This window comes from Cervus elaphus, chromosome 18 (genome assembly GCF_910594005.1).
Source record: "Cervus elaphus chromosome 18, mCerEla1.1, whole genome shotgun sequence".
Taxonomy (NCBI): domain Eukaryota; kingdom Metazoa; phylum Chordata; class Mammalia; order Artiodactyla; family Cervidae; genus Cervus; species Cervus elaphus.
The window spans coordinates 35,808,123-35,822,037 of NC_057832.1; the positions used below are offsets into that span (position 1 = coordinate 35,808,123).

Here is a 13,915-nt window from a genome sequence, read left to right on the forward strand (position 1 = left end):
GCATAATGTTAAGTACTAAAAATTAAATTCATGTTATTAAGTATTTTAACAAAGAAGGTTTTCAGTAAAATTTATCTGATAAATGAAACATTTGTAGACCTAACAAACAGTGAAATATATTAAATTCTGTGGGAAAAATTTACCAAGAAGTCATAAATGGAAACTCGGTTAACAATAATCTATTGAGTATTGACTACACCATTATGTACAAAAACAACTATATTTAAGCACTAATTTCAAGATAACTTCCCAAGGAAGTAAGGATACAATGGTTGTCTGTACAAAACATGTCATATATAGCTGAAAAAAAGGATTTTTTAAATTTATGTGCTCATAATAATATAAAAAACAGAAAAACAGGAAAATAAATTTAGTTGAAAAAAGTCATCCTAGATATATTTTTTTTTAGTGCTGAGCACCAAATGTTCCTGTCTTGGGCTACAAGAATAATGCATGCCTGTTTTGTAAAATGTCATTTCTTTCTTTAGATTTTTCTATATCAGCTATAAATTAGCCATAAATCCACAATCCAAAGATCACTGTTAATATTTTACTATTTTTTTCTTACTATTTGCTATGCTCACATATTTACAACTTTTAACACACCTAAAATCATACAACTTCTTTGTATGAGTTTTATTCCAATATTTTTCCTATTTCTTGAATAATACGTCTGAGTATTTTAATGGATGCAAACTCTTTCTCTAAAGAGCCAAACAGCAACAGTTTCGGGCTTTGCAGGCCACAACATCTCAGTCAGTTCTGCCACTATAGTACAAAAGCAGCCATGGACAAAATACAAACAAATGAGCATGACTGTCCAATAAAACAATAAAACTGTATTTAAAACCAGGAAGCAATACAGTACAGTCAACAATAGCCTAGTTTTAACACAGGGAAAAGCTCTGAAAGACAGTCTCTGTGCAAGATATACAAATAATTAATTAGCACAAGAAAAGATGCTTAATATCATTAGCCATCAGGAAAAGGTAAATCAAAACCATAATGAAATACCACTTCAGACCAAAGAGAATGACTTTAATCACAGGCCAGACAATAACAAGTACAGGCAAAGAGGCGGAGAAACTGGAACACTCATACATTGCTGGCAGGAATGGGCAGCCACTCTTAAAAGTTTGCAGTTCCTCAAAAGATTAAACAGAGTTACCATACAACCCAGAAATTTCATTCCAAGGTATACATCTAAGAGAAACGAAAACATCAAGTCTACACAAACATGTACATGAATGCTCATAGGAGCATGCTTTATAAAAACCAAAAAACAGACACAACCCCAATGTTTACCAACTGATGAATGGATAAACAAAACATGGTGTGTCCATACAATGGAAAATTATTCAGCAATGAAAAGGAATGAGTAATAATATATGCTACAACAAGGATGAAGATTGAGGGGCAGGAGGAGAAGGGGACGACAGAGGATGAGATGGTTGGATGGTATCACTGACTCAGTGGAGATGAGTTTAAGCAAACTCCAGGAGTTGGTGATGGACAGGGAGGCCTGGCATGCTGTGGTCCACGGGGTCGCAAAGGGTTGGACACAACTGAGCGACTGAACTGAACTGAACAACAAGGATGAACCTTGAAAACATTACAAGTGAAAGAAGCTAGTCACAAAAGATCATATATTATATTATTTCGTTCACGTAAAATGTCAATAAAGACACAGAAAAAATATATAGTTGACTACCTAGACGTAGAAGCCTTGTGGGGGATATGGGGAGAGACTGATTAGTGGATACCAGGTTTCTTGGAAGGGCATGAGAACATTCCTAAACTAACTGTGATAAAGGCTGCACAGCTCTGAGCTCACTGAGGGCCGACACTTACAGTGGGCGAACAGTATGGCACATGAGCTACAAAATGTACAGGTAACCGCTAACCTCCACCTCCACCCACCCATTCCTGAAGTCCAGTTTTGGCCTCAATCCACAGCAGGTTTTGGTCAGGTACTCTGGTCCATTCTATCTCTAGATCAAATCCTTTAAATACCACCCAAATAACCACTTTCTCTCCATTTCATGTGTTTTAATTTTGTTTCCTCTGCCCTTCCCCCTCAAAAAACAATGAAGCTAAGAAGACAAGAGAATCTGTGTGCATATATTCCCAGGAATGTAAGAAATAACAAAAACAACAAGAAAGAAGTTAACATTCACTGAATACATATTATATGCCAGATTCCTATGGTGTTTTACATGTTCTTTTCTCTCATATAATTATTACAACAACCCTATGAGAAAATTACCTCATTTTACTGATGCTGAGATTGAGGCACAGAAAGCTAAATAACTTGCTCAAAAAATCATTTATTGGTTGACAAATATTTTATGAAATATTTCATGCATCTCATCTCATTTGCCCCTCACAACTCACGAGTTTGCGACAAACACGTATCAGTATCGCTATTTTACAGATAAGTTAGGAAATTTTCTAAGTATACTGTAACTTAATGGTGCAGGTAGAATTACAATACAGATCTTGTAGGGCTTTCTCTCCAATGTCATGCGATCTTATTTGAAGAGAGAAAAATAAAAATATGTGGGATATCACAGATTCAACCCCTAAAGCTCCAGCCTAATGCCCAGGTTCCACAGAGAACTAAAGAGTTCCCTGAGAAGGTTTCCTTCCCCAAACTGCTACTAGAAACAGGTACTAAGTAAGGTTAGGATGACGTGTTATCATTACAATGTACTCTCTCATATCTGATGCCATTTAATCTTAACAAAAACCTGATAAGCAGATACAGGTTATCACTAGATGCAAAGAATTTATGTTTCTTTTTTTTTTTTTTTTAATTTTTTTTATTTATTTATTTTTTAATTTTTATTTATTTATTTTTTTCCAGTGGGTTTTGTCATACATGTAAGAATTTATGTTTCTTATCCATTCAAGGTCATGTTGTTTAGTCACTAAGTCACCTCTGACTTCTTGTGACCCATGTCGCCAGGTTCCTCTGTCCATGGGATTTCCCAAGCAAGAGTACTAGAACGGGTTGCCTTTCCTTCTCCAGAGGATCTTCCCAACCCAGGGATCAAACCCCCATCTCCCACACTGGCAGGTGGATTTTCTACTGCTGCACCACCAATGCCATAGAGCTTAATAAATAACAGAACTAAAGCTCAAAACCAGAACTTCAGACTCTACATATATCCTTCCCCTCCTGTTCTAACAAAATTAGCATTTTGTTTGATGCTGATATTCTGTGATTGTTTCCTCAAGGCACCAAATAAATATGAACACTAGAATTTGGTGGTTCTAAATCTTTCTGGGGTTCACAGGCCCTTTTTGAAAATAAAATCTATGGAACCACTCAAAAGGAAAAAAAAAAAAAAGCACAGAAAATTTTGGGGCTTCGTGGGACTCTGGTTAAAAACTCTATACAAGATTGAAATTTGAAAGAGAGAAGAGATATAATGTATGCTTCACAGTGCATAGCTGACAATAATAAGAATTTAAGAAGTATTCAAGTAATGATTATAAGCACTTAATTTTCTTGATACTCTCATTGGAAATACTCAAGGAGCCCCTGTGAAGACATATATTTTAGTATGGCTTTACTAGAAAAATCCAATGAAAGACAAAAATAAAGTCATTCATTGAGAAGGCACAAACATTAACTGAGCCTCACTATATGCTACAGACTTTATATCGTATCCTTTTTAGCCTGAAAGCAGTCTCAAAAGAAACATTATCAGCTTTTTATGAATAAGGAAACGAAAGCTCGAGAGGCTGATTAATTTGCCCCATAACTTAAGGCCAACAACCAAGCAAAGGCATAATTCAGATCCGTCTAGGATGGAAGAAACTTGGTTCTTCCTATAGTCCCCCAACATTTAGCTTGAAAGCACAGAATGTTAGTAGAGAAGGAAATGGCAACCCATTCCAGTATTCTTGCCTGGAGAGTCCCATGGACAGAGGGGCCTGGTGGGCTACAGTCCATGGGGTCGCAAAAGAGTTGGATATGACTGAACAACTGAACAATAATAGAATGCTAGAGAAGCGGGAAAAAAAACTATGACAGGAAGTTTAAAGAAAAAGTAGTTAGAAGATCAAAGACCAGGCAAAGCACTGCAGTGATATGACAGAAAGGTGGGAGAAATGAAGATGAATCATCTAGATCACAATATACCTGGTAGGGACTGGGGGACAGAATAGTGACTGTTAAGAACGATTCTAATTCTTACGCTGCCCCCAAGTGAACAGATAATCTTGGACTAACTGTTTAATCTTTCTGGAATTTAGCTTCCTCATCTGTGAAATTATGGATGATGGGTGACATAAAAACTTAAATTTCTAAATTTCTTCACAATTTTAAAAACATTTTCAAAAAAAAAAAAAAAAAAAAAACATTTTCGCATGAACTATTTCCATTACACTCTACCGACCAGGGATTTTTGCTTCATTCACTGCTGTATCCGCAGCATCTGGCTGAGGCAAAGTAGACACAAAATATGAGTTAACAGAACACATGAATTTGCTCCAGACCAAAACCCTGTGAGGAATGCAGTATAGGACAGGTATTTATTATGCTTATTTCACACATGAGAAAAACCAAAATCCAAAAAATTTAGAATACTTGCTCACAGTCCCACAGCTAAATGAGAGAAGAAGATACAAACTCCCTCAAGTCTTCCAATTACTAGTTCAAAATTCTTTCTGGGTCTAAAATTTTTTATATTTTAATATAATCTCAAGCAGTCACACAAAAGAATAATGAACTCTTCTTATTCCCATCTTTGCAGAGAAGGGGAAAAAAGTCATTAGAAAGGTGTTACTATAAAAAGCAGTGACGAACAGATTCAGAATAATGATCTTAAACAATACCTAACATGCAATAATGTTACATATATGAAGTAAAGGACATAAAATCCAATTTCTGACTTCTTTGATTATATGTTAGTATATTTTCTATATTCCACAGTGAGTCTACACTCATAATTATGGTTGGCTACTTTCCAAATGCTTGCTATTAATCATAAAAGAGAAGGGGCTCCAATCTTATCTAAGGTTAAAATTCAAACTATGAAACCTACTGCAGCCTGCCTCAGTGACCGGAGGCAGAGGAATTCATCTCCCACTCTAAACCTTAAGATCAACTTAATTATAAAAGAAAAGTCTTGACAGGGCAGCATGAGCTGGAAATATCTATTCAGACAGAAACAGAAACAAAATAAGAGCCCTAGGGCAAAGCCCTACTCTCCAACACTCTCAGAAGCACAAAAGTGCATTTCAAGAACCTAAGTGGGGAAGAAGACGGGCTGGCTCGAGAATAACACCTTCAGACTTGAGAACCTACTTGTGACACAGCAATGTAGCCTCCTGCCTTGAGGCCACAGGCTTGTAGGAAAATCACTGCATGTACTGGGTAGAAAAATCTTTTATTAAAAAAAAAGAGAAGAAGATAGCAAACTTACCCAAAGATAAAATCCTTTCTTTCAAACGTAAATAATTTCTGCAAATGAAATGGCCTCTCTAAAAATCAAGTCGTTTAAATACAAGGATACAGACCAAAATATTTAGGCAGTATATAAGGGGGCGTTTGTAAACTGAGAATTTTAGTATATCTCAGAAAAGTTTCTTAAAGGAATCTCATGCAAATATACTTCTCTTCTGAAAGTAAATAAATAAACTGAATATTCTCCACCGACTGCTCCTCTGAGTTCTTCGAAGAGGACTCCATTATGTGTGCGCCTAAGATAAGCGGGCAGTGGCACTCAGCTCTTCTCACAGCACTGAATAAAGCAGACTATCACGGGTAACGGGAACCTCAGGGAGCCCCGGTCTACACTGCCCCCAGAACCACCGCCGCGGACGGCTACAAGGTGGTGCTGATCCCACACAGGAAGGGTACACGGACCTGGAGGACGGCTTCACTGGCTGGTGAGAAGCCAACATGAGCACTGTGGGCGTCAGGAGGTGAAGCACAACAGGCAGGTGCTGCAAGGTACTGGTTACGAGCGTGGCATCTGCTTCACCACGTGCAGAAGCAAGCAACGGGGACTCTCTGGACAACACTGGATGCCACTACTGTGGCTGCCAGTAGTGCAGACTTAGCCTCAACAAGGCAGATGTTGCTGCCAAGCAGGATGAAGCCAAGTAAAGATCTGGAGGTGCTGTGATGTTCTATCATCTCAGTGTAGCCTGACCATCCCCCTTCAACAGCAACACCCGTTAGTAAGACTGCAGGTATGCAGACCTCAATAACCATCAGCTACCCTCCTGTGAAAGTCTGAAGGACACTACTGCCAGAGTACTGCCCCTTTGGAATGAAAAAATAGTTCCCCAGAGGGAGGAGGGGGAGAGGGTAGTGAATACATCCCTTAGCATCAGGCTTCAGGGCATGGTCAGCCCTCTGGAGGGGCTCTCTGAAGAGGCTATCGTGGAGCTGCACCTGCCTCCTGGTATTCCCACTGGACAAGAACTTGCAGCCCATCAAGCCCATGCAGTTCCTGGGAAATGAAGAGCCCATGTGTGGCATCACGGAGGCTGTGGCTGCCCAGGGCAAGGCCGATTAAGTGAAGCCAAACAAGGACACCTTGCTTTCCCCAGGACATGCGCCCTGCCACTCCATCCCTCTGCACCTCTTCCCTGCAAGTCTGTGGGCATCTAAAGTTGTATCTCCAGATGTGGATCAGTGGCTCCTAAATTTGCTCTAGCCATTTCGTCTCTTGCTCCCACTCATTTCATACAGTCTAGTCAGAACAGCACCTATGGGGCATGGGTTCTCAATCAAAGCCAAAGAAAGACTTATTCAAGAGGGTGGAAACGCAGTAACTCTGGGATTTTTTTGTTAGTGCTTTGTTTATTACTAAGGCCCTGCTTGAGTAGGAGATTGGCAGGAACCATGCTAAGGTGTGACCAATAAGAAGGAACAAGCTAGCTTATTTGTGTTGCCAGAAGCTAGTCCTATACTACTCTGTGGCCAGGTAACTGTCAAAGAGACTCTAGTTATTCCATAGAAGACAAATGTAAACTGCATGGGGTTCAAACAAATATTCCCTCTGTTACTCCAGAGGAAACGACTCTAGAATATTGAGATCCATCCTGTTTATGTGTTCACATTTACTTTTACCACACACACAGACATACAAATATATACACACACACACACCCCCCACATACACTGCATCTGTATTTGCACATATTTATATATTTCATGTATTATTTATATACATATTAATATTAAAAACGCCAACAATAACAAAAACCCTCTGACGTTTCTAGTGGTCGGTTGGCATCAGAACACAAATCATTCCTTACACCAACCTGAGACAAGCTCCTTAATGTCTAAGGTACAGGACCTGATCCTGCCTTACTATTTTATGACAATCAGACACCTCCTAATCATGTCCAAGAGTGTCTTTCACCGCCAGATTTCTGAATCATGTTCCAACAGTCTGGCCCTGCCACCCTGGCTCAGTATTTACTTTGAGTTTAACTATACTAAATCTTATTTCCAGAACAATATAAAGAATGATATTGCAATTTAAAAAAAAAAAGGAGTATCTGGGTAAGAGGGGGAAAAGTATTATCAATAAATGGGATGAAAGACTCTGAACTGTCACATGATTGGACAATTGGGTCCTGAGGAAGAAACTGACATACAGACTTAGAAAACAGGGATTAGTCGAGATAAACATTCTGCAGTTGTAAAACAGTAAAGGTTTCTCAGGGCTCTAGTTTCATAAACTAAGAGTTATCCCACAATAACAATCTACTGCTCTACTTACCTTGGGGTAACCAATTTTCTCCTTCCATTTAAAAGGTATTTTCCCTATTGATACAAACAATATTTAAATTTTCCTGCATAAATACAATGCAGTGACCTTACCTAGTAGCAAACTGAATGAGTGCATTCTGAAGAGTCTGCCTAATTTCAAGAAGAAAAGATTCATCATCACTTAGTGTATAATACCAATACTGGACATAATCCCTCAAGGAAAACTGGATAACCTAAAACAAAAATACAGGAAAAAAATACAGTGTTTAAGGATTTAAAAAGTAACAGTGGCAAACTAAAACCTAAAAGGATTATTTGAAATTTTCATTTATTCTCTACCTAATAAATTGTGGTAGTAAATAACTGTCTTCATTACAAGAGCATCAATATGCTAAAAAGCATTTCAAAAAATTTTAAGTTATTTTGGTAGCCCAATTCATCCACTGACCAACTTTTTTTTAAATTAAAGAATTATCAATGGTGAAGCCCTGCCCAAATTCAGGTTAAAGATGGAGCTTGCAGAAACATTAATTTCCAATGTTAAAATACAATGAAAAGTTTTAGTTAGTTTGATGGAATGAGATGCAAAATAACATCAAGAGATCCTAATAATCTTGAAAAAAACGTTTTGAGAGTATAATCAGATTCACTGCAGTCAAATGACAAAAATGACATAATTCACTTAATTCTAATACCAGTGATAGTGCCAACAGCATTGTTACCCATTAAATGGCAAATAATACAATGTAATGTGTAATTTTTCTGCAAATCAGATAAACTAAATAAGGGTTTATCTATAAAATGATATTTATAATTTTAAGGTACACATTATTTGCAATAGTCATATAACTGAACATCAATGAAAATATTTTGGGAGAGAATAATTACAATTCTTAAAATATTTTTGAATGAAGCCAGTAATATCCATTTTAAAAAGTAACAAAATTAGTAGGAAAAACGTCTGACTTATCAAACCACTAGCTTAGTCATCAGCTGAAGAGCAAAAATTTTTGAAGAGCAACATTTTAACTCTTAATTAGGAACACTATCAGATGTCAGTAAAATTTTTTTTTCTCAATGCAAATTCAACCAAAAGGCTTTAATATAAAGCAAACACATATAAATAAGCTCATAAATAAGGCAGCAAGTTTACATAGAGAATCCAAGAACAGCATTATAACCAATTTCCAGCATATTACATAAACAGCAAAATTATTTCTTAGTATTTCAAGAGAAATGCACCCAGCACACAATATATGGAATTCAAATACCACATACTGAAACTCACTTGCTGGAGAGGTTCATCAATTATATTGGCACCTGTCAATCTTCTATCAATCTTTATAGTTCTGGCTTCCCGTTTCATTTCTTCTAAGCACTGAAAGTAAATCATAATGTTTTACTGCATAGTTTCTTGATTCAAAATCTCTAGAGTTTATTTCTAACTAAATATTCATTGTAACATCCCTGTCATTATCTTCAAGCTAATAAATAACCTTATTTCTTGAGACTCAGGTATCAAGCAAACACTGTCTCAAATTAACAAAACTAGATATCCTCAGAAACAATAATCAGCAAACATTATTTAGAATGTGAGAAACTGAAAATATCAGGTATACTGTTGTCATATTTCAATGAAAATTTAAAACCATAAATGAGTTTTTCAGGTGAGCAAATTAATAATGGTCTTTATTAAACACACCCCCATTTCCTCCTCCTCCCTCCCAGCCCAAAGGAGTATACCAGCTGCCAAATTAACATATTTTAATTAATTTTTACTGAGGGATGGTTCTCAGCAACTAAAAAATTAATTTCTTTTTGTCCGTAGTTTTCAGAAAGATCAGTGACCTGGAAATATGGTAAAAAGTAGTAGGATACTCTTTAATTAATACAAACCAGGGCTTCCCTGGTGGCTCAGTGGTAAAGAATACCACTGCCAATGCAGGAGACACAGATTTGATCCCTGATCTGGGAGGATTCCACACGATGCAGAGCAGCTAAGCCCGTGCGCCGTAACTGCTGAGCCTGTGCTCTGGAGCCGGAGAGCCGCAACCACCGAGACAAAACGCGGCAATTACTGAAGCTCAAGCACTCCAGAGCACACGGGCTGTGCAACGAGAGAAGCTGGACATTGAGAAGCCCGCACGCAACCACCAGGAAGCAGCCCCCACGTGCCACAACTAGAGAAAAGCCTACGCAGCACAAAGAGCCAGCAGAGTCATAAACAGATAAAAAATTTTTTACAAGGCACAAATGCATATTAAAAACATATGTTTCAAGTTATCCCATGCAACCTCTAAGATTTTTTCATAAAATATACTTATAAATCATTTTAGAAAAAGCAAATCAAAATCACTATTTGTACCATATACCAAAAAATAGATCATAAAGATTTAACCAATTTTGATTATGATTTATTGCTGTTTATTTTTTTTTATTTATTGCTGTTTAAAATCACAATTCTTAAAATATTTTGCATCATCCTCTCTATGTACCATTCAAATGAATAGAAACTATGGATGGCTAAGAAATGATTCAAAAAGAAAAGGCAAAAAAATCAAACAATCCAAATGAAAAATGGACAGAAGACCTTAATAGACATTTCTTCAAGAAGACATACAAATGGCCAGTAGGCACATGAAAGGATGCTCAACATCACTAATTATCAAAGAAATGCAAATAAAAACTACAATGAGGTACCACCCACCTTAAACCGGTCAGAATGACCATCACTGAAGTCTACAAATAACATATCCTGGAGAGGGTGTGGGGAAAGGGGAACCCTCCTACACTGTTAGTAGGAATGTAAGTTGATGTTGCCACTATGGAAAACAGTATGGAGGTTCCTCAGAAAACTAAAATTAGAGCTACCATATGATCCAGCAATCCCATCCCTGGGCATATACCTGGACAAAACTGCAATTCAAGAAGATGCATGCACCTCTACGTTCACAGCGGCACTATTCACAATAGCCAAGACATGGAAACAAACTAAATGTCCACCAACAGCTAAACAAAAGGGGTGTGTGTGTGTGTGTGTGTGTATTCACAATAGCCAAGACATGGAAACAAACTAAATGTCCATCAACAGCTAAACAAAAGGGGTGTGTGTGTGTGTGTGTATTCACAATAGCCTAGTCATGGAAACAACCTAAATGTCCACCAACAGCTAAGCAAAAGGGGTGGGTGGGTGTGTGTGTGTGTGTGTGTGTGTGTGTGTGTATTCACAACAGCCAAGTCATGGAAACAAACTAAATGTCCACCAACAATTAAGCAAAAGGGGTGTGTGGGTGTGTGTGGGTGTGTGTGTGTGTGTATTCACAATAGCCAAGACATGGAAACAAACTAAATGTCCACCAACAACTAAGCAAAGGGTGTGTGTGGGGGTGTGTATTCACAATAGCCAAGACATGGAAACAAACTAAATGTCCACCAACAACTAAGCAAAAGGGGTGTGTGCGTGTGTGTGTGTATTCACAATAGCCAAGTCATGGAAACAACCTAAATGTCCATCAACAACTAAGCAAAAGGGGTGTGTGGGTGTGTATGTGTATTCACAATAGCCAAGACATGGAAACAACCTAAATGTCCATCAACAGCTAAGCAAAAGGGGTGTGTGGGTGTGTGGGGGGGTGTGTATTCACAATAGCCAAGACATGGAAACAAACTAAATGTCCATCAACAGCTAAACAAAAGGGGTGTGTGGGTGTGTGTGGGGGTGTGTATTCACAATAGCCAAGACATGGAAACAACCTAAATGTCCATCAACAACTAAGCAAAAGGGGTGTGTGGCTGTGTGTGTGTGTATTCACAATAGCCAAGACATGGAAACAAACTAAATGTCCAACAACAACTAAGCAAAAGGGGTGTGTGTGTGTGTGTGTGTATTCACAATAGCCAAGACATGGAAACAAACTAAATGTCCATCAACAGCTAAGCAAAAGGGGTGTGTGTGTGTGTGTGTGTGTGTGTGTGTGTGTGTGTGTATTCACAATAGCCAAGACATGGAAACAAACTAAATGTCCAACAACAACTAAACAAAAGGGGTGTGTGTGTGTGTGTGTGTGTGTGTGTGTGGAGTACAGACTTCTCAGCCATAAAAAAGAATGACATTTGCAGCAACATGGATGTGACTAGAGATTATCATCCTAAATATCCATCAACAGCTAAATAAAAGATACGTGTGTGTGTGTGTGTGTGTGTAGTATTCTATACAACAATACTACTCAGCCATAAAAAAGAATGACATAATGCCATTTGCAGCAACATGGATGTGATTAGAGACTATCACACTAAATGAAGTAAGTCAGAAAGAGAAAGACATACACCATATGGTATCACTTATATGTGGAATCTAATATATGGCCCAAATGAACCTATCTATGAACCAGAATGATAGACACAGAGAACAGATCTGTGGTTGCCAAGAGGGAAGAGGGGAAGGAGAGGGAATGAGTGGGAGTTTTGGGTTAGATGATGCAAACTATTACACTTAGAATGGATAAACAACAAGGTCCTACTGTATAGCACAGGGAACTGTATCAAACCTGGGATAAACCATAATGGAAAAGAACATTTAAAAAAAGAATGCACGTCTGTGTATAACTGAGTCACTTCGCTGTACTGCAGAAATTAATACAACACTGTAAGACAACTATACTTCAATTAAAAAAGAAAAGATTCATTACCTCAAAAAGATTTGTGAGCAAATTCAGAGAAAACACATTAACAGGAGTTTTAAAGGGGGTAGAGGTAGGTTTCAGAGATTATTTTAAAGGTTACACCAAGTATTAGAAAAACTGTGTTTACTTATCAATATGAAAGTCTTATTAGCATATAATGGACATGCTAATAATTATAAAATTTAGTTACTGGCACTGACTCCAGACCATTTTCTTCACTTCATACAAGAAAAATCATTACAATCCCACAATAACAACTGAAGGCAATGCGAATCTGAAGCCTACATCTAGTATGGAATTCCAATTTTATTTATATAGTACAATATTTGGAAAAAAAAGAAAAATTGCAACATGAAAGATATAAAATCGAGCTTGAGTTAATCAAATTATAGAAACAGCACAGCCTAACTGCAAGCTCTACTTTTCAAGTGAGTTTAAGAAAAAGTGCCCATTTTCCCCACTCTGGTTCCTATGCATTTACTTCATTCAAAACAGTACATTCACTGACATTTCAGTAATTGACAATGACATGATGCTGTGATGCATCAAAACTCTATGTTAAGACAGCAGGAAAAGATTCCAAATTTTTATCTTTTCCTCAAATTTGCATGTTCACTTTTAAACATCCAACATGCATTTTCTAAGCCTGATTTCTCATAAATTTATAGTGAGCATTAGTGAACTATAGGGAAATGTGCCAAGCCATATAAAGGCAATCACATTATCACGTAATCACACACAGCAGGACTTCAAGGTTTTACATGCCTTTACCCTTCTTACCTTAGGAATCCCAGTTGATGTTGGAGGGAGAAATGAATGTTCACACTGCTCTAGGTACTTTTCTGAGTTTGTTTTTCCAAACAGGAGAGTAACGACAAAACCCCTGAAAGAAATTTAATTACAGATACAAAACAAAATTTCACTACAATTTAACACACATTTTTCTGATTTAATAGATGGCTGATCATGCACTAAAAGGTCAGTTTGTGACTTTGGCAAGGCAAGGAATTGACAGGTTTTGTTAAGTTTTGAAGTTTAAAAAAAACCATAAACATTTTGTGAATTTATACAATAATGCCTTTACAAGTTTTCATTCAATATTATTTCATGAGAATCTCAGGCAACATTTTCAAACTTTAGGATAATAAGCCTTCATTAATTAAGCAGGCAAGCTAATAACCAAGGATAAAGACAAATGAGATGTATTTCTATACGTCTGTTAACTAATTACAGAGACAGGTAACTTGCCACTAGGAAAATAAACAAAGGCTATGCAGGAAAAAGATGATCCAATTTATAATGCATTTGAAATAAGTCTGGAATTTAAAAAGAAACATAAATATATCCCAAAAAGCTATTTTTAAAACAATTATGGAGTCAAACTAAGATAAATACTGGTTTAGAACTACTTTAAGTGTTGATTAAATGCTATCAGTATTTCCTACATTTAAAATTGACCAAATAAATAGAAGCACTACTGAGTAGACAGGAA

At 37.2% G+C, this 13,915-nt stretch overlaps 1 protein-coding gene and 1 pseudogene across 3 annotated transcripts in view; one reads left to right on the plus strand and one right to left on the minus strand.

Moving 5' to 3' along the window:
• SNX13 (sorting nexin 13) overlaps positions 1–13,915 on the minus strand; it is a 148,433-nt gene that overhangs the window by 84,167 nt on the left and 50,351 nt on the right. For 2 of the 3 annotated variants that reach the window (XM_043871688.1, XM_043871689.1), the window contains exons 3-5: positions 13,204–13,306; positions 9,030–9,119; positions 7,853–7,974 (exon numbers count right to left, since the gene is read on the minus strand). In XM_043871688.1, the coding sequence (XP_043727623.1) occupies positions 7,853–7,974; positions 9,030–9,119; positions 13,204–13,306 (315 nt within the window). Of the gene's footprint in view, positions 1–7,847; positions 7,975–9,029; positions 9,120–13,203; positions 13,307–13,915 lie in introns of those variants that run through there. The other variant, XM_043871690.1, reaches the window with a different exon arrangement.
• On the plus strand, positions 1,866–6,536 carry LOC122674634 (annotated as a pseudogene).